The sequence below is a fragment of the Oncorhynchus mykiss genome, chromosome 30, assembly GCF_057628025.1.
Source record: "Oncorhynchus mykiss isolate SJ-2025 chromosome 30, ASM5762802v1, whole genome shotgun sequence".
NCBI lineage: Eukaryota > Metazoa > Chordata > Actinopteri > Salmoniformes > Salmonidae > Oncorhynchus > Oncorhynchus mykiss.
In genome coordinates, this window is record NC_143051.1 from 19,788,370 (window position 1) to 19,810,389 (window position 22,020).

A 22,020-nucleotide genomic window follows, 5' to 3' on the forward strand; every position below is an offset into this window, starting at 1 on the left:
AATGTATTTGAAGAATACATTGAATCTAATCACTTCTGGGAAGATTGGAAAACACTAACCAAACAACAACACAAAGAGTTATCTATCTAAAACAGAGATGTATGGATAAACCACTTATCCAATCTGTTAGGCTCTATAACAAAGAACAAACAGAAAAAATACATATACATGATCAAATACAAATATTAGAACCAACTATTAAAGACTACCAGAACCCACTGGATTCTCCAATTACATTTAATTAACTATATGACAAAATACAAACCCTCCAACCCAAAAAGGTCTGTGGTGTTGATGGTATCCTAAATGAAATTATAAATTATACAGAACACAAATTCCAATTGGCTATACTATTACTCTTTAACATCATCCTCAGCTCTGGCATCTTCCCAAATGTTTGGAACCAAGGACTGATCACCCCAATTCACAAAAGTAGAGACGAATTTGACCCCAATAACTATTGTTGTCACACCCTGATCTGTTTCACCTGTTTTTGTGATTGTCTCCACCCCCCTCCATGTGTCACCCATCTTCCCCATTATCCCCAATATATTTATACCTGTGTTTTCTGTGTGTCTGTTGCCAGTTTGTCTTGTGTGTCAAGTCAACCAACGTTTTTGTTCTCAGCTCCTGCTTTTCCCAGTCTCTCTTATTCTTGCCCTCCTGGATTTGACCCTTGCCTGTCCTGACTCTGAGTCCGCCTGCCTGACTACTCTGCCTGCCATCCTGTACCTTTGCCCAACCTCTGGATTGTTGACCTCTGCAAACCCTGACCCTGAGCCTGCCTGCCGTCCGATACCGTTGCCCCACCTCTGATTACTGACCCCTGCCTGCCTTGACCTGTCTATTACCTGCCCCTGTAGGAATATTAAACCATTGTCAATTCAACGTGTCTGCATCTTGTTCTTACCTTGATTCCTGATAATCGTGGGATATATGTCAGCAGCAACCTTGGGAATATCCTCTGCATTATCATTAACAGCAGACTCGTACATTTCCTCAGTGAAAACAAAGTCCAAATGTCAAATTGGCTTTTTACCAAATTACCGTACAGCAGACCACGTATTCTCCCATTCTGCACAACCTAATTTCCAAACAAACAAACAAAAATAAAGGCAAAGTCTTCTCATGTTTTGTTCATTTCAAAAAAGCGATCAACTCAATTTGGCATGAGAATCTGCTATACAAATGAATGGAAAGCGATGTTGGGGGAAAAACATACAACATTATAAAATCCATGTACACAACCAGCCGTTAACTGAAATTGGTAAAAGAACACACACATTTATTTCCACAGGGCCATGGGGTGAGACACAGATCCAGCTTGAGCCCCACCCTCTTCAAAATAGGTATAAACTAAATGGCAAGGGCACTAGAACAGTCTGCAGCACCCGGCCTCACCCTACTAGAATCTGAAATCAAAAGTCTACTGTTTGCTGATGATCTGATGCTTCTGTCCACAGCCAAGGAGTGCCTACAGCAGCACATAGATCTTCTGTGCAGCTTCTGTCAGACCTGGGAACTGACAGTAAATCTTAGTAAGACAAAAATAATGGTGTTCCAAAAAAGGTACAGTTGCCAGGACCACAAACACAAATTCCATCTAGACACAGTTGCCATATGGCACACAAAAAAATACATGTCCCTCGGCCTAAACATCAGCGTCACAGGTAACTTCCTCAAAGCTGTGAACGATCTGAGAGACAAGGCAAGAAGGAACTTCTACCTCATTAAAAGGAACATAAAATTTGACATACCAATTAAGATCTGACTAAAAATACTTGAATCAGATATAGAACCCATTGTCCTTTACGGTTGTGAAGTCTGGGGTCCGCTCACCAACCAAGAATTAATCAAATGGGAGAAACACCAAATTGAGACTCTGCATGCAGAATTTTGCAAAAATACCCTCCACAATGTAAAACACCAAATAATACATGCAGAGCAGAATTAGGATGACACCCGCTAATGATCAAAATCCAGAAAAAAGCCATTCAATTCTGCAGCCACCTAAAATGAAGCAATTTCCAAGCCTTCCATAACAAAGCCATCACCTACAGAGAGACTAACCTGGAGAAGAGTCCCCTAATCAAGCTGTTCCTGGGGCTCTGTTCACCAACACAAACAGACCTCACAGAGCCCCAGGACAGCAACACAATTAGACCAAACCAAATCATGAGAAAACAAAAAGATAATTACTTGACACATTGGAAATAATTAACAAAAAAACTGAGCAAACTAGAATGCTATTTGGCCCTAAACAGAGATTACACAGTGGCAGAATACCTGACCTCTGTGACCCAAAATTAAGGAAAGCTTTGACTATGTACAGACTCAGTGAGCATAGCCTTGCTATTGAGAAAGGCCTCAGTAGGCAGACCTGGCTCTCAAGAGAAGACAGGCTATGTGCATACTGCCCACAAAATGAGGTGGAAACTGAGCTGCACTTTTTAACCTCCTGCTAAATGTATGACAATATTAGAGACACATATTTACCTCAGATTACACAGACCCACAAAGAATTCAAAACCAAATCCAATTTTGATATTCTACCATATCCACTGGGTGAAATACCAGTGTGCCATCACAGCAGCAAGATTTGTGACCTGTTGCCACAAGAAAATGGCAACCAGAACAAACACCATTGTAAATACAACCCATATTTATGTTCATTTATTTTCCTTTTTGTACTTTAACTATTTGCACATTGTTACAACACTGTATATAGACATAATATGACATTTGAAATGTCTTTATTCTTTTGGAACTTTTGTGAGTGTAATGTTAACTGTAAATGTTTTTATTGTTTATTATGTTTATTCTATACATATGTTTCCTATGACAATAAAGCCCCTTAAATTGACATTGAAATGTAATTGAGAGAGAGAGAGCGACAGAGCGAGACAGAGGAGGGAGGGAGGGAGGGAGGGAGGGAGGGAGGGAGGGAGGGAGGGAGGGAGGGAGGGAGAGTGAGAGCGAGAATATCATGTACTGTTTCTGGTGGTGACAGAGAAATCAGGATAGCCATGCAACACAACAAAGGCAGAAAGAGAGAGAGAGCGTGATAAGAACAGTGGTAGAAAGAATGATAGAAGCAAACAGATAATGTCCAAGTTGCAAAAGAACACATTGGTCTAACTCAGTGTCGTTCTAGATGGACAGTCTATCCTTTATAAAAGCACCTCTTTCTGTCCCTCTCTCTCTCTCTCTCTCTCTCTCTCTCTCTCTCTCTCTCTCTCTCTCTCTCCCTCACCCTCTATCTGTCCCTCTCCCTCAGGATAAAAGCTTCTTATCTCTCTTTCTTCCTCTCCTGCTCTCTCTCTCTCTCTCTCTGAGTGCTGGGTGTGTTGTGTTGTGGAGGGGCCTGGATAGACTATAAGAGCATACTGATCCTCTTTCTTCCTTTTACTCTCTCTCTCTCTCTCTCTCTGAGTGTTGGGTGTGTTTTGTAGGGGCTGGGCTTGAGTGGTAGCATATAAGAGCCTCCAGGCTGTGCCTCGTCTTATCCTCACATTAACATTCCATCCATCTGCAGGATTTGGAGCCTGTCTGTTCTCTCTCTCTCTCTCTCTCGCTCTCTCTCTCTGTACAAAGCAGTCATCAGTCTCTCTGTGTGTTCTACCCACCATCCTCTCCACCGGAGAAGAGCCCTGGACCTCAGGGGCCACACAATGTCAACAGCCCTCCACAGCCCCTCCACAGGGGTCCAGGACAGGCCTCTGAGCCACAGAATCAGACCCAGAACTGACCTGTTTGCCAATGTTTGTAACAATGATGAAAAAAAGTACATTAAATCGCTATTGACTGCCTGTCTGTGGCTTGCTTGTTTGATATGCTATGTAGGCCACAAATAGCTAACTCCCTCCTGAAAAAAGAACATGAAATTGCTAGACAACCTGTTTGTGTCCTGCTTATGTTTGCTTTAGCCTGATGTTACAACAGAGCAGTGACAGCACTAACAATGGAGGAGTGACTGAGCACTGAGCAGCAGCTGAAAAGTGGTAGGCTAGTGGATCCTGCATGCGCAGAAATCTATTTTTTTTGCAACAGCAAGTCGTGTTCCAGAAAATCCGGAACCGCAGCCACTCCGTTAAGGACATAGGGGGCCATTTGGAATGAAGCTGTAGAGATGGCTTACTAATCAGACAAGGACAAACAACTCATCTTAGCCTGTTTGAATGGCTGCTTTAACTAAATGCAGTACATGGACATGTAGAGAAACAGATGACACACAGTATATCATACACAACAGGTCGTGCTTCATGGTGATTTGCATTTGGGTGAACTGATGTGTCCTTGGATTGAGATGTCCAAAAAGTCTGGACCAGTACTTAAAATCCACCGATGCCTTTGAAATACTGATCATCTGATATCAATTATTAATCCTGTTAATAATTTATGATCCATGAATAAGACCAATACGTATTTCATCTGCCCACTTTCAGTCTCTCTCTATAATGACATCACTTGGGAACCACCACTGGTGGCAAGAGTTAAAATATCTTTCCCATGACAAAGAAAATAAGTGACATATTCTTTGATTACAGTCAACAGTGAGAAGCACTGAGATATCCATGGTGTGACTGGCTTTCAAGCCAAACACTTTAACATGCTCTTAGTGCCTTGCCTTCTCTCCTGTCTGTTTCTCGTGTGCCTTGAGTTATGTTACACTGGGTTTGATGTTTTCACTCTAGGCTTTCACAGCCTTATCCAGTCTGGAGGGACTCACAGTTAGGGAGAGAGGGAGGGGGAGAGAGTGAAAGAGACAGAGAGACAGAGAGAGAGATCTGATGTAAGAAAATAAACAGATATGGTGTTTGTCCACTGAGAGCTTAGGTCAGCTCACTGAATGCCTTCAGGAGCTACTGGGAAAAGAAAAAACTGAGCAATGGAAAGATTTCACTCAAAATCTGCTGAATCACAATTTAAATCCCAAATTCTGCGCAGAATCATCCAAGCCCAAGCCAAACAAGGTATTATAACAACAATGTGAATTCTCCATAAAACAGCTTGGAGCTGCAAGAGCGCTCATCACTCATGCCTCTTTGAATGGACTGACAGTCAGATGGCAATCAGATTAGTTGGTTTGCCATCAGTCTCCAGTTTTGCTGATATTTTACATCCTGGTTTAGTGACTGCAATTGGTCCTCTCCACCACTCTTGAGCTCGAGCTAATACAGTAATAGCACTGTGTTGGTAAGGTTTGAAGGTTCTCTTAACTTTAGGAATACATTGTTATTTATTATTACATTATAATGAGTCTTTATATAACCAGTTTTCACATTATTTACAGGAATTCATGAGTGGGCCATGAGAGGTCCAAAATACAGATAGTTTACTCACATTATATATTACATCTTTCCTTACTTAATGTAGTTAATAATATAAAAACACCCCACACACCATTGCACTACAAACTCCTGTTCTTAGTTGTGCAGTGAGGCGGAGATGTCGTATTGGAAAGGCCAATTAATAAACCTTGTTCAAAGTGGAAAGAGAGAGAGTGGGTCAACAAGATTAAGTTCCCCCTTTCAGTTTCAAGTGGAGAACTCTTCTGGTGAGCGAACAGCTCGCCTCACGGGGGAGTTACATCTAGAAATAACCCAGTAGAGATGGATGGATGGAGGAAGGGAGGGAGGAAGCAGCCTTTTACCCTGTACCACACAGATGCCTGGCCTAACACTAAGCAATAAACTAAGCGAGAACCCCACAGAGAGAGGGGAGAGAGAGAGAGAGATGGAGAGAAAGAGAGAGAGAGAAAGAACAAAAGAGAGACAGAGAGATACTGTTTATCACTGCACAATAAAGCACTGCTCTGTTATGGGTGGAAAACCTGATGAACATCAGAATTGGTTTCTGAACATATGAGAGAGGATTGAAAGCGGGGAAAAAAAAGCTCTCAGCCTCCTCGCCATCTCACATCAAAGCACAGGTCAACTATAGGCACCGAACCAAGTGCCAGAAAGCAACAGAAGTAGAAGAAACACAGTCAAGGCCAGCACAGGTATTGAACCAGCATCTGTAGCAACACAGCTATGCAGAGTCTTGTACAACATGACCGGTCGGGAGTGGGCTACAGTACTACAGTAAGAGCAAAATAATCCTAACAAAATAAAATAATAAAAACCTTAGTGTAACAACTGTTTTAGTAAGTAATACTGAAGTCGTGCACAATTATCAATTTCTATTTAGGTTTATGTCGCCCATTCATTGTCAGTTAGAGACACAGTAGGGCCCAAAAGCATAATCAGTGCTCTAACTCCCCTTGCGCTGGTCTGGAGCAATGAAGTAGTGATGCAGGGTACTGTACTAAACCATAAATTACCTCTAAATCTCGCAGCATAATTTCAAAACTTTTAGTGGAGCAACCACTGTGTAGATGAGGCTGGGTCTAGTCATGCTATAGATGGTGGTGTAGCTGAGGCTGGGTCTAATTAGGAGATAGATGCTGGTGTAAATGAGGCTGGGTCTAGTCATGTTATGGATGGTGGTGTACCTGAGACTGGGTCTAGTCATGTCATGGATGGGCCTAGTCAGGTTAATCTGGAAGGGCAAGCGACTAGGGGCCGGTGGAAGAGAGTGTCAAGCAGAAGAGGAAAAAGGGGGAGAAGAAAGAAGTTGATTGGGGCCTCTGGTGGAAAGGTGCAAGACATCCCAACAAACTAGATCTGTTTTACATGTCCAGGAATCAGAGCAATAGGCTGTTGGGCACTACCATTTTCCAGGTGGGTTTTTCAGATCACCACATAACCATGGTTTAATGTAAAGCTCTTACAAGATAACAGTTTTTGCTCAGGTTTCCAGACTTTTTGGGAAAGGTGAGAGCTGTGAATAGAGGAGTATGAGTCTCTGAGTCAATGGTGGGATGTGGGAAAAGTCCAAATTCGGCAATTTCAGTCAACAGTAAACAGCTCACTCATTCTTAGAGGCTAGGAAAGTATTGGGGAAACTCGAGCATAGTATCAGTGAAGTGGAGGTAAATTCCTATTTACAATTACGGCCTACCGGGGAACAGTGGGTTAACTGCCTTGTTCAGGGGCAAAACAACATATTTTTACCTTGTCAGCTCAGGGTTTCGATCCAGCACTTGTAAGAGCTAGGTTCTTCATGCTTAAGGAGATGGACACTCCAAGCTCCTTCTTTGGTTTGGAAAGACAGACCAGTGAAGCCAAGGGTATGCATTGTCTGCGCTGTCGGATGAGCGGGTGACCTCTGTGGTGGGGGAGATGCAGGAGCACTGTGGAGTTTTATACTGAGTTGTATAATAGGGGAGGACTGTCTGATCCTATGTGTGCCCAGGTTTTGTTTGCATAACTCTCTAAGCTCTCTCTGGCACAGAAGGATGAAATGGACATTCCCCTATTGTCCCATGAACTGGCAGAGGCCGTAACCCAAATGTCCCCCGACCGTGAACTGGGGGTCGATGGACTCCCAGTAGAGTTTTATAAAAAATTCTGGGAAATAATTGGACTGGACTTCTTTTGCGTGTTGCGTGAGTGTCGACGAGGTAGGAGAGTTGCCTATGAGCTGCCTCTGACTCTCCTGCCCAAAAAATAGGACTTTTGTGAACTTAAGAACTGGAGGCCTGTGGCATTGATCTGTGCGGGCTAAAATATACAGTGCCTTGCGAAAGTATTCGGCCCCCTTGAACTTTGCGACCTTTTGCCACATTTCAGGCTTCAAACATAAAGATATAAAACTGTATTTTTTTGTGAAGAATCAACAACAAGTGGGACACAATCATGAAGTGGAACGACATTTATTGGATATTTCAAACTTTTTTAACAAATCAAAAACTGAAAAATTGGGCGTGCAAAATTATTCAGCCCCCTTAAGTTAATACTTTGTAGCGCCACCTTTTGCTGCGATTACAGCTGTAAGTCGCTTGGGGTATGTCTCTATCAGTTTTGCACATCGAGAGACTGACATTTTTTCCCATTCCTTCTTGCAAAACAGCTCGAGCTCAGTGAGTTTGGATGGAGAGCATTTGTGAACAGCAGTTTTCAGTTCTTTCCACAGATTCTCGATTGGATTCAGGTCTGGACTTTGACTTGGCCATTCTAACACATGGATATGTTTATTTTTGAACCATTCCATTGTAGATTTTGCTTTATGTTTTGGATCATTGTCTTGTTGGAAGACAAATCTCCGTCCCAGTCTCAGGTCTTTTGCAGACTCCATCAGGTTTTCTTCCAGAATGGTCTTGTATTTGGCTCCATCCATCTTCCCATCAATTTTAACCATCTTCCCTGTCCCTGCTGAAGAAAAGCAGGCCCAAACCATGATGCTGCCACCACCATGTTTGACAATGGGGATGGTGTGTTCAGCTGTGTTGCTTTTACGCCAAACATAACGTTTTGCATTGTTGCCAAAAAGTTCAATTTTGGTTTCATCTGACCAGAGCACCTTCTTCCACATGTTTGGTGTGTCTCCCAGGTGGCTTGTGGCAAACTTTAAACAACACTTTTATGTATATCTTTAAGAAATGGCTTTCTTCTTGCCACTCTTCCATAAAGGCCAGATTTGTGCAATATACGACTGATTGTTGTCCTATGGACAGAGTCTCCCACCTCAGCTGTAGATCTCTGCAGTTCATCCAGAGTGATCATGGGCCTCTTGGCTGCATCTCTGATCAGTCTTCTCCTTGTATGAGCTGAAAGTTTAGAGGGACGGCCAGGTCTTGGTAGATTTGCAGTGGTCTGATACTCCTTCCATTTCAATATTATCGCTTGCACAGTGCTCCTTGGGATGTTTAAAGCTTGGGAAATATTTTTGTATCCAATTCCGGCTTTAAACTTCTTCACAACAGTATCTCGGACCTGCCTGGTGTGTTCCTTGTTCTTCATGATGCTCTCTGCGCTTTTAACGGACCTCTGAGACTATCACAGTGCAGGTGCATTTATACGGAGACTTGATTACACACAGGTGGATTGTATTTATCATCATTAGTCATTTAGGTCAACATTGGATCATTCAGAGATCCTCACTGAACTTCTGGAGAGAGTTTGCTGCACTGAAAGTAAAGGGGCTGAATCATTTTGCACGCCCAATTTTTCATTTTTTGATTTGTTAAAAAAGTTTGAAATATCCAATAAATGTCGTTCCACTTCATGATTGTGTCCCACTTGTTGTTGATTCTTCACAAAAAAATACAATTTTATACCTTTATGTTTGAAGCCTGAAATGTGGCAAAAGGTCGCAAAGTTCAAGGGGGCCGAATACTTTCGCAAGGCACTTTATTTGCAAATGTCCTTGATAACAGACTGAAGTCCCATCTGGACTCTATAGTACACAAGGACCAGACATATTGTGTACCGGGATGCTCAATCATGGACAGCTTGTTCTTAATCAGGGATATGTTGGACTTGTCGAGAGTTTCTAATGTGAACTTTGGACTGGTCTCTTTAGACCAAAATAAGACTTTTGATAGAATGGACCATAAGTATCTGTTTAATGTGATGTCTGTGTTTGAGGAAAGGATTTTGGCTTGTGTGAAGATGTATGCTGGACGTCATGTATGGTCAAGTTAGGAGGGGGGCGCCAGTCTGAGTGAGGAGGGGATTAGACAAGGATGCCCTATATCGGGGCAGTTATATACACTAGCCATTAAGCCTTTTTTGGGCCTCCTACGCAAGAGACAGCAGGGAGTGTGCTGGACAGGCATGGGTGTGTTGACAGGCATAGCAGTGGCGGTATATGCAGATGACGTTTCTGTGATGGACAGGGATGGGCAGGACATGCAGGCACTAGAGACTAGTCTGAAGGTGTAGGAGGGAGCTTTTTCAGTGAAGGTGAACTGGGGCAAGAGCAAAACTCTGTTATGTGGGGCATTGAGGGATTTTCAGTGGGGTTGTGAAGGGCTTAACATTTTGGGGGTGTACCTGGACTTGGAGAGGTGGGTCACAAAGAACTGGGTGGGGTTTTCACAAGCAGTGGTGTCAAGATGTAGGTGTAGGCCAGGTGTAGGTGGCTCCTGTCCCAAGTGTCATATAGAGGTAGGGTGCTGATAATCAACAAGCTGGCGGCATCCTCCCTGTGGAATAAACTGGTTGTCCTCAACCTGGTGGATTGTTTCTGTGAGGGTGTCAGTGTTGTACATGTCCGTCCACGAAGAAGGACAAGGCCTGGCGGAACTGGAAAGCAGGGTGGCTGCATTCCGACTAAAGGCGGCGCAGAGACTGCTGTACCATACTGATGTCGACTGGAAGGAACCTGCATGCATGCTGCTGCCAAAGGGGGAGGGGCCACCAATGTTTCCGCCACTGCAGGTTGGACTTTAACACTCTGAGCCTGGGTAGTTTGAGTGTGTGGGAGCAGTGGTGTAAAGTACTTAAGTAAAAATACTTGAAAGGGTTAGGGTTAGTTTTAAAAAAAAAACTTTTACTTCACTTTACTACACTACAATCCTAAAGAAAAATATATACTTTTTAGTCTACATTTTCCCTGGCAACCAAAATACTCGTTACATTTTGAATGCTTAGCAGGACAGGACAATTATCAAATTCACACACTTATCAAGAGAACCTGGTCATCCCTACTGCCTCTGATCTGTTGGACTCACTAAACACATGCTTCGTTTGTAAATTATGTCTGAGTGTTGGAGCGTGCCCCTGGCTATCAGCAAATTAAGTAAACAAGAAAATGATGCTCTCTGGTTTGCTTAATATAAGGAATTTGAAATGATTCACACTTTTACTTTTACTTTTGATGTTTAAATATATTTCAAACCAAATATTTTTTTACTTTAAATCAAGTAGTATTTTCTGGGTGACTTTCACACTTTTACTTGAGTCATTTTCTATTAAGGTATCTTCACTTTTACTCAAGTATGAGAATTGGGAACGTTTTCCACCACTGGGTGGGAAGTAAAATCCTTTACAAGCTCTGCATTAAGGTGAGGAACATTAGGAACCTAACAGGAGTGAAGGCACATCAGTGGCAGGGGGTATGTGGGGCAGAGAGTATAGTGGGTTTTAGATAGAGGGGGCTCTACGAACCCCCAGTACCAAAGAGGTCAGGGGACCTCCAGTAGAGGGTTCTACATGGAACCCTGGCCATTAATAGCTTGTTGGCAAGGGGCGACGCGGGAGTCGGACAGGGGTGTCCTTTCTTTGTCATGAGTGAAACTGTGCATCATGTGTTTTCTGTGTGCGCCAGGTTAACACAGGGATGCAGAGATGTTTCAGGAGATATGATGTGTTGGGGAGGCCGTCTGTATAGCTGGAGAAGATGGGTTAGATATACTGTTTTAGAAGTGATGAGGGATTCTCTCTCTCTCTCTCTCTCTCTCTCTCTCTCTCTCTCTCTCTCTCTCTCTCTCTCTCTCTCTCTCTCTCTCTCTCTCTCTCTCTCTCTCTCTCTCTCTCTCTCTCTCTCTCTCTCTCTCTCTCTCTCTCTCTCTCTCTCTCTCTCTCTCTCTCTCTCTCTCTCTCTCTCTCTCTCTCTCTCTCTCTCTCTCTCTCTCTCTCTCTCTCTCTCTCTCTCTCTCTCTCTCTCTCTCTCTCAAGCCTGTGTTGCACAAAGAGTCAACAATGGCATACCACAATAGTGGTAAATGTTCAATAGTTTAATGGCATGGGTTAATGTTTCTCTCTTTTAACTAACATGCACATCAACTCAATTATGCAACAACTAGACAGCTCAGTCAATATAATGCAATTTCTGTATTATTTCAGACTTTTTTCTTCTCCAAACTCAGGTGCTCTGACAGCAGATGTTTGAAAGTATTGAAATGTGCAAATATGTCCGTTTGCCACTTTGGGTTGGTATTAAGGGGCGACAGGTAAGAGCATTGGGCCAGTAAACGAAAAGTCACTATTTCTACTCTCCGAGCTGGCAAGTTAATCGCCAACAACAACTGCTCCACGGGTTCCGATAATGTGGATGTCGATTGAGGCAGCCCACATCACCTCTCTGATTCAGAGGGTTTGGGTTAAAAGAGGGAAACACATTTTGGTTGAATGCCCTCAGTTGTGCTACTGACTAGGTTTTCCATTTCCCTTATTAGCCTTAAATGGGCTGGAGATGATGGCAGACAGCCCATCAGTAAAAAAACAACATAATGATGAAATGATTCCCTTGGTAACAGCAGTAGTAATCATGTGGTGGAAGTGTGTGCTTTCGTGCGTCTATGTTTTGTGTGTGTGTTCTGCTGCCTGGCATTGCAGTCATCTACTGTTTTTGGGACTGTAAATGTCAATGTAATATATTATATATTATTTTATTTGATGCTAATTGCGAATAATGCATCCCCAGGTTGTTTAGTAACAGGTTTAATCCAAATCAATTACCTTTTAACACCAGAATAACCTGAATGAGTGAGAGAAAAAGGTGATAGACCAAAAAAGGACAGGATTTATACGACTATACAAACGTAATCTCCAATTAAAGGGATAGTTCACCCAAATGTGAGTGGAATGACGTGGTAGGAGAAGTGGAAGATCTCTCCATTGATTTTACATGGTGTGCCCGAGGCCAGAGAGAGAGTGAGAGAAAGAGATAGGGGGGCAGAAAGGGGTGAGAGAGAAAGAGAGTGATGGGAGAGAGAGAGAGAGAGAGAGAGAGAGAGAGAGGAGGGGAGAGAAGCACTTCCACTCTCTGCTCTCTCTCCTTCTACATTAATCATCTGCTAGACCAAACTTGTCATTGTCTGAAATATTGCTGCTGTCATTCTTTGTGACAGAATAATGAAACATAAAAAAATTGCTGCAGAACAGTGCATTCTTTAACATTGGTGGCTCTGGGTTCGGGGGAAACTAATGAATGGGTGAGTGGTAGGGATGGGCATTTGACCTTTTTGGACTGTTTGAGTACTTGCATGATTTCTTTTTGAGTACTCCCCCCCCACCGCCAAAAAGAAGAAGCTATTTTTAGAACAGAAGACCAGCACAAAAAAAAAGTGGATTTATCTACATGCCAACAGTGCGCAACAATGCCTAATTTATCATAACCATTACAGATAACAAATCCTAATTGCTAAATTGCCTCATATATATTCAGTCAATAAAAAACAAGTGCCATTTTCATACATTGGAACTGTAATATCAACGTTTTGTATTGTTACGTTCCCCAGTTTCTGTGTTGTTGTGGGTTTGTATGTGTGTGTATTTCAGGAAATGGCTTCCTGGAATCCTAAAGCAGCTGACTGGTCAGATCCATTGCTGATTGGAGCTCTGACCCCTCCCTCTTGTCAGGGGAAACAGCTGTCTCTTCAATTACCAACTCCTTCTCCAGCTAGATAAAAGCCAGTGTTCCTCCCTCAGGAAGGAGAGCTTATTTTTGTGTCCTGTGTTGGTTTTGTTGATATTATTTTGTGGCTGCTCCTTCAGAGGTATGTGTATGCCAATAGGACATAGTGTTTTTAGTTAACTGAACTTGTTCACTTAAATTATTCTGTTTCATTTGTTCCCAGGGGGGGAAGGCGTGCCAGGTGGTGCTTAAGGTTAGGTAAGAAGTGGGAAGGCAGGTAAGGTAGGAGAGGGGACTCTAACTTTTACTATCTTTGCTTTGGTTCCATCCAGACCCTTTTCCCCACATTACTGTGTTAAGGAATAATACATTTTCTGTAAATTGTATTTTTCTCTGCTTCTGTCGTACTTCCCCGCACCTACGATCACATACTGTTTTCACTCCACGGGGAGTTGAGATGTAGCGGGGTGTTGTGTTCCCAAGAGGAGTACGTAACAATATTATATCGTTGAACAAAGTATGTCAAAAAGACACATTTTTCGGACTTACAAACCAAAACAGGTCTTCCTTTTGATTTACAGACGTTTGAGTTTATTCTGTTCTTTGGAATTTCCAAAATAGATTAACAACCATATTGGATACTGCATGGCGATGCATTATGGCCACGACATCTGCTTGAGTGGGTCTGTTAAACTCTGACGCCCTCTGGTGACATTTTCTAAACTACGCATAATATTGTATACTACCCTAATAAAATGTTGGTTTCAAGTCCTACAAACACGGTTTAGTACTGTTAGTAAGGTAAGAAGTATGGGATTCAGATAAAGGTGTTTGTGACTACCACAGAGCCGATTTAATTAAATATATATATATATATATAAAAAATCCCCATGTTGTGGAATAAAACATTTGAAAGTCTAGGTTTGAGATAAAATATGTCACCAGCTACTGTTCCAAAATGAATTCTCAGATCTTTACCTAATTGTGGTGCTCTAGACATGCACAAATTCCCATTGGCACACAGCCATTTTAAAGGTGCAGGGCTTGCGCAACGTGCCATACCTTCATGTTGTGTGTTAAAGGAATGAGGAGAAAGCTGAAGTCTCTACCTATCCATTTTATGTATATATATACTGTATGCTATGTCTGATTTCCAGTTCGTCCACTAGATTGCAGTGGGAGATCACATGACGTCTCTTTGCCACTTGAAACCAGTTGTATCTGATTTGGGTAGTGAGTGAGTCACTATGCCTTAATGGTTGAACGGATTTAAGCCTGACATCTTAAAATGACCTTAGCAATCAGCGCTTTCAAGTTCTGGATTTGTTTTCATTTTTAAATAAGACACAGACAGTTGAAGACACTTAACTTATTTTACCACTCACTTTTCCTATTGTAAGCTAGATAAACAGTGCATGTGGAGGATGCATACAATGTAATGTGGATGGAGAAGGAAATGCAATGACCATCAGGGTGTACCCTTTCCATGCATACTAAATGTTTACACTTTTGGTGACTTGATCTACATTACAAACTTTACGGCCTTTATGGGGGGTTATTATGCTAGCAGTAAGATTTGAGTTTGATTTACAAAAATACAAGGCCTGTAGCTTTCAAATGACGTGTCACTTTCTATTTTCTGATTATAAAAAAAATATTTAACACTAAAAACATGTTTTTTTAATATAAACTTTATTTAACCAGGTAGGCCAGTTGAGAACAAGTTCTCATTTACAACTGTGACCTGCCCAAGATAAAGCAGAGCAGTGCGACAAAAACAACACAGAGTTACACATAAACAAACGTACAGTCAATAACACGATTGATAAATCTATGTAGAGTGTGTGCAAATGTAGAAGATTAGGGAGGTAAGGCAATAAATAGGCCATAGAGGCAAACAAATGTAGAGCAGTGAACCCATAGGATTAACACTTTACCTCAGAAAGGCTAGCTCTGAGTCTGAGCCACCTTCAGAGTAGGAGTGCTGATCTAGGATCTCGTATTATTAAGAGATGTCACAAATGTACTGTGCCGATTCCAGCAAAAACTTCAGCTATTGTCCCAGACGACTAAGCTGGTTGCAATGACTTCATTACTGCAACCAGTTATCCCGCTGGGCTAGTGAAATGAGAATTCAGCCTTCCCACCGTTAGCATTGTTTGTCAGAGGGAACAAACTGCGATGCCTGCATCTTGTAACAATCTGTTTGTGTGTGTGTATGTGTGTGTATGCATCTGTGTATGTGTCCGTCTGTGTGTGTGGGTGAGTGCATTTATATGCATCTGTGTATGAGTATGTATGTGTGTGTGTGTGTTTGTGCATGCGTCCATGGAAGTGTGTATGTCTTTCTGTGTGTGTGTGTGTGTGTGTTGTGGTCCTTTGCTACTGAAGTTCTACCAGTGATTTATGTCCAGAATGTGCTGCTTACAGTGATCAAAGATCAGGTCAATCAAAACCAATGGCAGATAAAGCAGAGGTGTACAAAAGACGCTGTCTAAGACTACTGTCTATGTTAATGTCCATGATACCTATTACCTTCAGATGAAAATCCAATGAAATCACTGAACCTTGGCTCCCCGTTAGCTCCCTGTTAGCTCCCCGTTTGCTCCCCGTTTGCTCCAGGGTTGCTCCCCGTTAGCTCCCCGTTAGCTCCCCGTTTGCTCCACGTTTGCTCCCCGTTTGCTCCCCGTTAGCTCCAGGGTTGCTCCCCGTTTGCGCCCCGTTAGCTCCAGGGTTGCTCCCCGTTAGCTCCCCGTTTGCTACCCGTTTGCTCCCCGTTTGCTCCCCGTTTGCTCCCCGTTTGCTCCCCGTTAGCTCCAGGGTTGCTCCCCGTTAGCTCCAGGGTTGCTCCCCGTTTGCTCCCCGTTTGCTAACGTTAGCTCCAGGGTTGCTCCCCATTTGCTCCCCGTTTGCTCCCCGTTTGCTAACGTTAGCTCCAGGGTTGCTCCCCGTTTGCTCCCTGTTTGCTCCCCGTTAGCTCCAGGGTTGCTCCCCATTTGCTCCCCGTTTGCTCCCCGTTTGCTAACGTTAGCTCCAGGGTTGCTCCCCGTTTGCTCCCCGTTTGCTCCCCGTTAGCTCCAGGGTTGCTCCCCATTTGCTCCCCGTTTGCTCCCGTTAGCTCCAGGGTTGCTCCCCGTTTGCTCCCCGTTTGCTCCCCGTTAGCTCCAGGGTTGCTCCCCGTTAGCTCCAGGGTTGCTCCCCGTTTGCTCCCCGTTGGCTCCCCGTTGGCTCCCAGTTGGTCGTGCATTACAAACCTACATCTCGGGAACAAACTTCCCTATCTCCAATATATTTATGTCTTTATTGATCTTGTTCAGGTGAATTGTATTAGTGTTTTTCAATGGGAGAAGTGAACCTGAAGCTTTACAGTCTTCACTTGGACCAAACACCGGAGCTAGAACAGGCTTACTAACGCTCTCCTGAATCCTGGCACATTTCAGATAACCTTGTCTTCAGATGTGTCTACCCCAAAAGTCTATGTGACAGAGATATGCTATGTAGCTTGTGACAGAACAATGCTTGCATATTTTAATATAGTGATTAAAGCACATTCTGCCAATTGTAGCCAGCAATCAATTATCCTCCACATTGTTTACTAAGCCTGAGAGTTTCAAATCCAATGTAATAATCATATCATATTAAATGACTGATACTCATTACATTATACTGTGGAGGTATCGGGGTAATAGGACACACACACACACACACACACAAACAAAGTCTATAAATAAACGCAATGCGTTCTATGGACATGGATATAGACATTTATAATAGTTACAGCCAGAGACAACAGCTAACAGTACAGAGTGAGTGTTAAGAAGGGCTGTTGAAGAGTCAATCCCCTTTGAGCAAATCCACACCACAAAACAGCCAGGCTTTTTGTATCCGGCTTTAGAGAACAAATGCACTCCTTTTAAATGGATATCTCTGGGTTTCAGAGAGCAGTATTGTGAACTCCGAGTTAGAGGACTGACAGGACTGGGTCACAGAGGGATAGAAATGAGAAATAATCCTCACAACAATCCTTCCCATTGCCCCCCACTGTCTGAGCAAAACTCTACTGAGTAACCTGAGTTATATCTGTATTGTGTTTGGCACACATAATCAACTCTTTTCTTTCAAACAATCAGCTTTAAAGCACATTAATAGACTAATGGTGGTGAAGCTTAAAACATTAAGTGTAACAGTGAGATAAATATTTGTTAAATAACATTTGTTGTTGTTACCTGTAGGTCTAAGCCCTTAGATCACAATATCTGGCTAACATATGGAATTGTTATAATATGATTATACAATGCATCATTTAGCCACCTGATTTAGGATTTTAGGACCCCAGTAGGTATCAGAAGTTTTTTTTGATGGAAGATTGAATTTGGCCTTTATTGCTATAGCTCATAGAAACACATGAAATAACACGGGTACATGGCAAAACAGACAGTCCAAAAATAAATCACAAGGATCAAGATTTTGAAGTGTCTGTCCTATATCTGAGAGATATAAGAAAAACAACAACAAAAAATTTGACCCATGTTTTGTCACGTTATTCGTGGCACATTTGACCCCCAATGCACTTTCTGCTATTTTTACAGCCTGATACTGGGTTACCTTCAGACTTTTGTGTTTGTGAGAGTCGCCTTTTTCGATATTGGTGACACATTAGTTTGTAGCTCCAATGGTTTGGTCTATCTAGACTGTCGGTTTTGTGAGAAGACCTCTTCAAAATGAGGACGTCCATGACAGAGTTCAGACGACTGTCGTAAAGCTTGTGGATGCTGTAGAGTCAACACTGTCGTGTTTGTGAGAGTCTCATCTTTCATTGGTGTTGACTTGTTCGTTTGTAGCTCACACGGATTGGGTTTTACAGACGATTGTGACAATTGTACAGATCCTATTGTGTAGAAAAAGGCCACTTTCACAAGCCCCATGTTATGGAATAGGCACAAAGAGAGGATTGAGTTGCAGCAACGACAACAGAGACAGGCCATGGTTGCTGTCCAAATGTAACACAATTGACTTTTCTACTACATTGTTTTCGCTGATTGATTAAGATACGCAGTGTAAATCAAGTGCAACGGTATTGTAACACTTTGCAATATAACAAGCTAGCATGCTGAAACATGTCTATCTTTTCATTAAATTTACAGGGTTAACTCCCATAACACGATGCATTGAAGACTATTGGAAGAGAGACCAATCAGTGAAAAACAGTCATCCTAACCACATGAAAGGAAATATGAGCATTAGAATAAAGTTTTGGAGTCGATATAATTATCAAATACAGTGTGCTACATCCCAATTAATGGGTAATGGGTGTTGGATAGAGAAACAGTTGAAGACAGACAGATCACATCCACCTGATGTAAAATCACTATTATGCCCCACCCTCTGGTGAGTCCTAATGCCAATAAAAAGCTTTTTAAAACTGCACGTCACAGCAAATCGACGGCTTGTTGCCTAGTTACAAGTGCGCACCACTTTGCTGTTTCTGACCCTGCACATTTTACAGCGAATCCTAATAAAGTAGGACACATCTAATTCATCCACTGAAGGTTTTCTTACAGCCACCTCTGAGGGACTATACTGATGAAAGAAGGAAATGGGATGAAGAACACAAAAATATTTATACAGCAGAAGCCAATGTCATCAAATCGTGGCCTAATGTCAAGATGAAATGGTAACATTTTCCCAAAGCGATGATGGATGTGTTGAACTTTTTCAACTTCGATGTTTTGCTTTAAAAATGCATGAAATTGAAATCTGCTATGAAGCAAAGAAGACTGCTACAGTATTTTCATTGAAGTCCATCTTTTGTTAAAAAATAAGTTCACAGACTGTCATGAATTCCCACCACATTGATCTTATTTCACACCAAGGGTCTCAACGTTTAAGTTTATGCTGTATGTGTCCTTACCAAACTTAGGTGGCACGGAGTTGGCAGCAAAATCTGTCTTTTACGAAAGACTGTTATGAGTTCATGCCACCTCCAGCATATGTCACACCAAACATATCCCAAGCACAAGTGTCAGGATGTGTGTCCTTACCAAAGTCCCGAGCTTATCAAGGTCATTTCACTCAAATTTGAATGAATTGTATAACCTTGTGTACTTACCGAACTCTCGTGGCACGGAGATGGAGTACACACAGCTGTGTCCTGAGGTGTAGTTGCGGGGGAAGTTAGGAGACAGCACCGTGCCCTCTGACCCTGTGGAACGACTCCCACACGGTGCTGGGGAACAAAAACAGACACACAAAGCACCGCTCAACTTCTAATGTACCTCTCCGAAGGAGCATCTAGCTCACATTTATTCAATGCATTGGCCATGCAAAGTCTTCCAGAAACGAGCAGCATGGAACACACACAAGGATTACACAGACAGCTTAGCAGTCTGGTCTTATGATTATCTTTCGTGTGCTTACATGTGTGCTGTAAGTCACATTGATTGTTTTACAGTGGCTACTACAACTTTTGGGCAATCCCCACAAATTGTTTTATTGGATTTTTCTCCCAGCTCAGTAAACATCCTAACAGATTTATTTCCGTTAGTACACTGCTATGACCATATCTAACGGCCTTTCTCTAGCTTCAACCGGTAGGCCTATGTCAGTATGCATGTTTTGTACCTTGACAGCTGGGCAGCACCCTGTTCCAGCCGGGCCTGCCGTCGTCCCCCATGATGCAGGTGAGCGTGGAGTAGCCCTGGAGAACGTAGCCCGACTCGCAGTAGAACGTCACGGTGGAACCCAGCTTGTAGTCGCTGCCCAGCCTGGTCCCGTTCATCACACTGCCTGGATCAAAGCACGACTCACGCAGTTTGGCTGAAGAGGGGAAAGATATATATATATACACATACAGTATATGCTGTATATAACAAATAATCTTCAACAGTAGTGTGAACATGAGATGCAAACAGGTAACACAGGCAGTGAGGGAGTTTCTTTGTTGAAAGATGTTGAGGAGAGTTTAACAAAACTCCTAATTCAAATGCTAAAACATTGTATCCACCTCTACTACCAGAATACTGTGGATAGAAAGCATTTGGATTCTCATTACACATTCTGCGCATACAAAACAATGAAAGGAAACTATGCACATTTCTGATGTTGGTATAGGAACCAATCTAAACAGCTAAGCAGAAACGTTCCTCTGTCCTACTACCTTTGTATTCCAGGTGGAAACCGGTGTAGCTGACAGAGCCATCGCTGCGGAAAGCCAGGTGCATGGTGTTGGAGCTGCTCTCGATCCTCTCCGGAAGCTTGCTGTCCTGAAAGCTACCAATCAGAGGGCTGTTGCTGTCTGGTCCGTCGTAGATATACAGGAAGTCATAGTTGGGCTCAATGCTGAAACTAGAGGGAGGGATAGAGAGAGAGTAAGAGAGAAAGAGACAAATCAGATCAAAGACTCCATCCAATTCCCCCGCCATACCATATCTGGAGGAGTGTGTTCTTTTTTTAGAAAACCCTTTCAGAGAAACTCTCTCTCTCTTTCTGCTGAGCTTGTTTGGGTTTCAATACATCTGTCTGTGTGCCGTATACAGTAATACATCAAATCAAATCGGCAGAGATGACTAGAAACTATTGTCTGCTTTCATGTCCTTGTATGCACGGTTGAGGTGGGAGGTTAGCGACAACACTCGAAAGGCCCCGCGATTCACACATTGACACACAGTGACAGATGCCTCAGATGCCTGTGTCCACCCAATGCCACAGATAGATGATCTGAGGAATCTATTCATTGCTGTAACCTCTCCTCTCTATGGGTCTCAGCTGTGGAGCCGGACAACATGATGATATCCCCCTTTTCCCAGTTAGCGGTTGCTAGCGCTCCATTAATTTCCCTTATCTGTTCTGTGGGAAAAAGCTAACACTAAGGACGCTAGCATCTATAAATACCCGGGGAGTGTAATTGCTTTGGTATAGTCAAAGATGAGGCACTTATCCTATTGAGCTGCAACCTCATCACAAAAGTTTTTCTACTAACAGCTCCTCTCCCATGCTCCGCATTTCCGATAATGTGTGTGTGTGTGTGTGTGTGTGTGCATTTTCTCTATCAGGGAAGTTCATTTACATAAGAGAGATTTGGAGGTGTATTTTCTTTAATACTATTTCTGAAAGAGTACGCTAAGCGGTATTGCCACACTTCAATGAGCCTGTGTCTAAGGCTAAGGGCTCATTGTAAGATAATAGAAATCCAAACATGCTCTACACCATATTAATAAAGTCATTAAATGTTGATAACCAGATGTGTTCAGATGGTTTTATTAGCTTAGCCTCTGGAGCTGTCACTCAACCAATTTTACTTGATAGCTAGCAAATATGTGGCGAAGATAATACCCAATTTGGTGACAATGACAATGAAATCCAAATTTGCCACCTTGCCAATGCAATGGGTCCCTTTTTACTATATAATATTACACTGGTGCAGTTACAAAGGGTGTCCCCCAGGGCTAGGTGCTGGGCCTCCTTATTCCTCACCATGTCAACCCTGACTTTTTTACAATATATTATTATTAATTTTCTCTATTTTTATTGGTAACATATTTAATGTGGTGGTCTTTTTGGGGGAGAATAGTGTCAGTAATGGAGTGTGTAATAGTCGTCTGTGAGACGAAAAGGAACAAAAGGCTTTTCATTAGAGAACCCGGGTTAACCCTGTACCACGTCCCACTGCCAATAGCCACTTTTCCACTGCACTGTGTTATTTACTTCATTGTGTTGTGGGATAGGACCATTCAAATGAGAAGAGAGCTCACTTTACACACCAGATGAAACTGTCTAACTGGTGGGACCAAAATCGCTGCCTGATACTGGTCGCTTGAAAACAGCTGTGTCCTC

General features: G+C 42.6%; 1 protein-coding gene and 1 long non-coding RNA gene across 4 annotated transcripts in view; one reads left to right on the top strand and one right to left on the bottom strand.

Annotated features, from left to right (window-relative positions):
- Positions 1-22,020, bottom strand: part of LOC110489401 (CUB and sushi domain-containing protein 3) — a 660,686-nt gene that overhangs the window by 170,471 nt on the left and 468,195 nt on the right. For 2 of the 3 annotated variants that reach the window (XM_036971422.2, XM_036971421.2), the window contains exons 29-31: positions 20,345-20,532; positions 19,810-20,004; positions 19,298-19,414 (exon numbers count right to left, since the gene is read on the bottom strand). In XM_036971422.2, the coding sequence (XP_036827317.2) occupies positions 19,298-19,414; positions 19,810-20,004; positions 20,345-20,532 (500 nt within the window). Of the gene's footprint in view, positions 1-7,058; positions 7,225-19,297; positions 19,415-19,809; positions 20,005-20,344; positions 20,533-22,020 lie in introns of those variants that run through there. The other variant, XM_090227754.1, reaches the window with a different exon arrangement.
- LOC118946489 (uncharacterized) lies at positions 13,405-21,420 on the top strand. The gene is made up of 2 exons (XR_005041341.2): positions 13,405-13,446; positions 20,358-21,420. It is a non-coding gene; the product is annotated as an uncharacterized LOC118946489 (long non-coding RNA).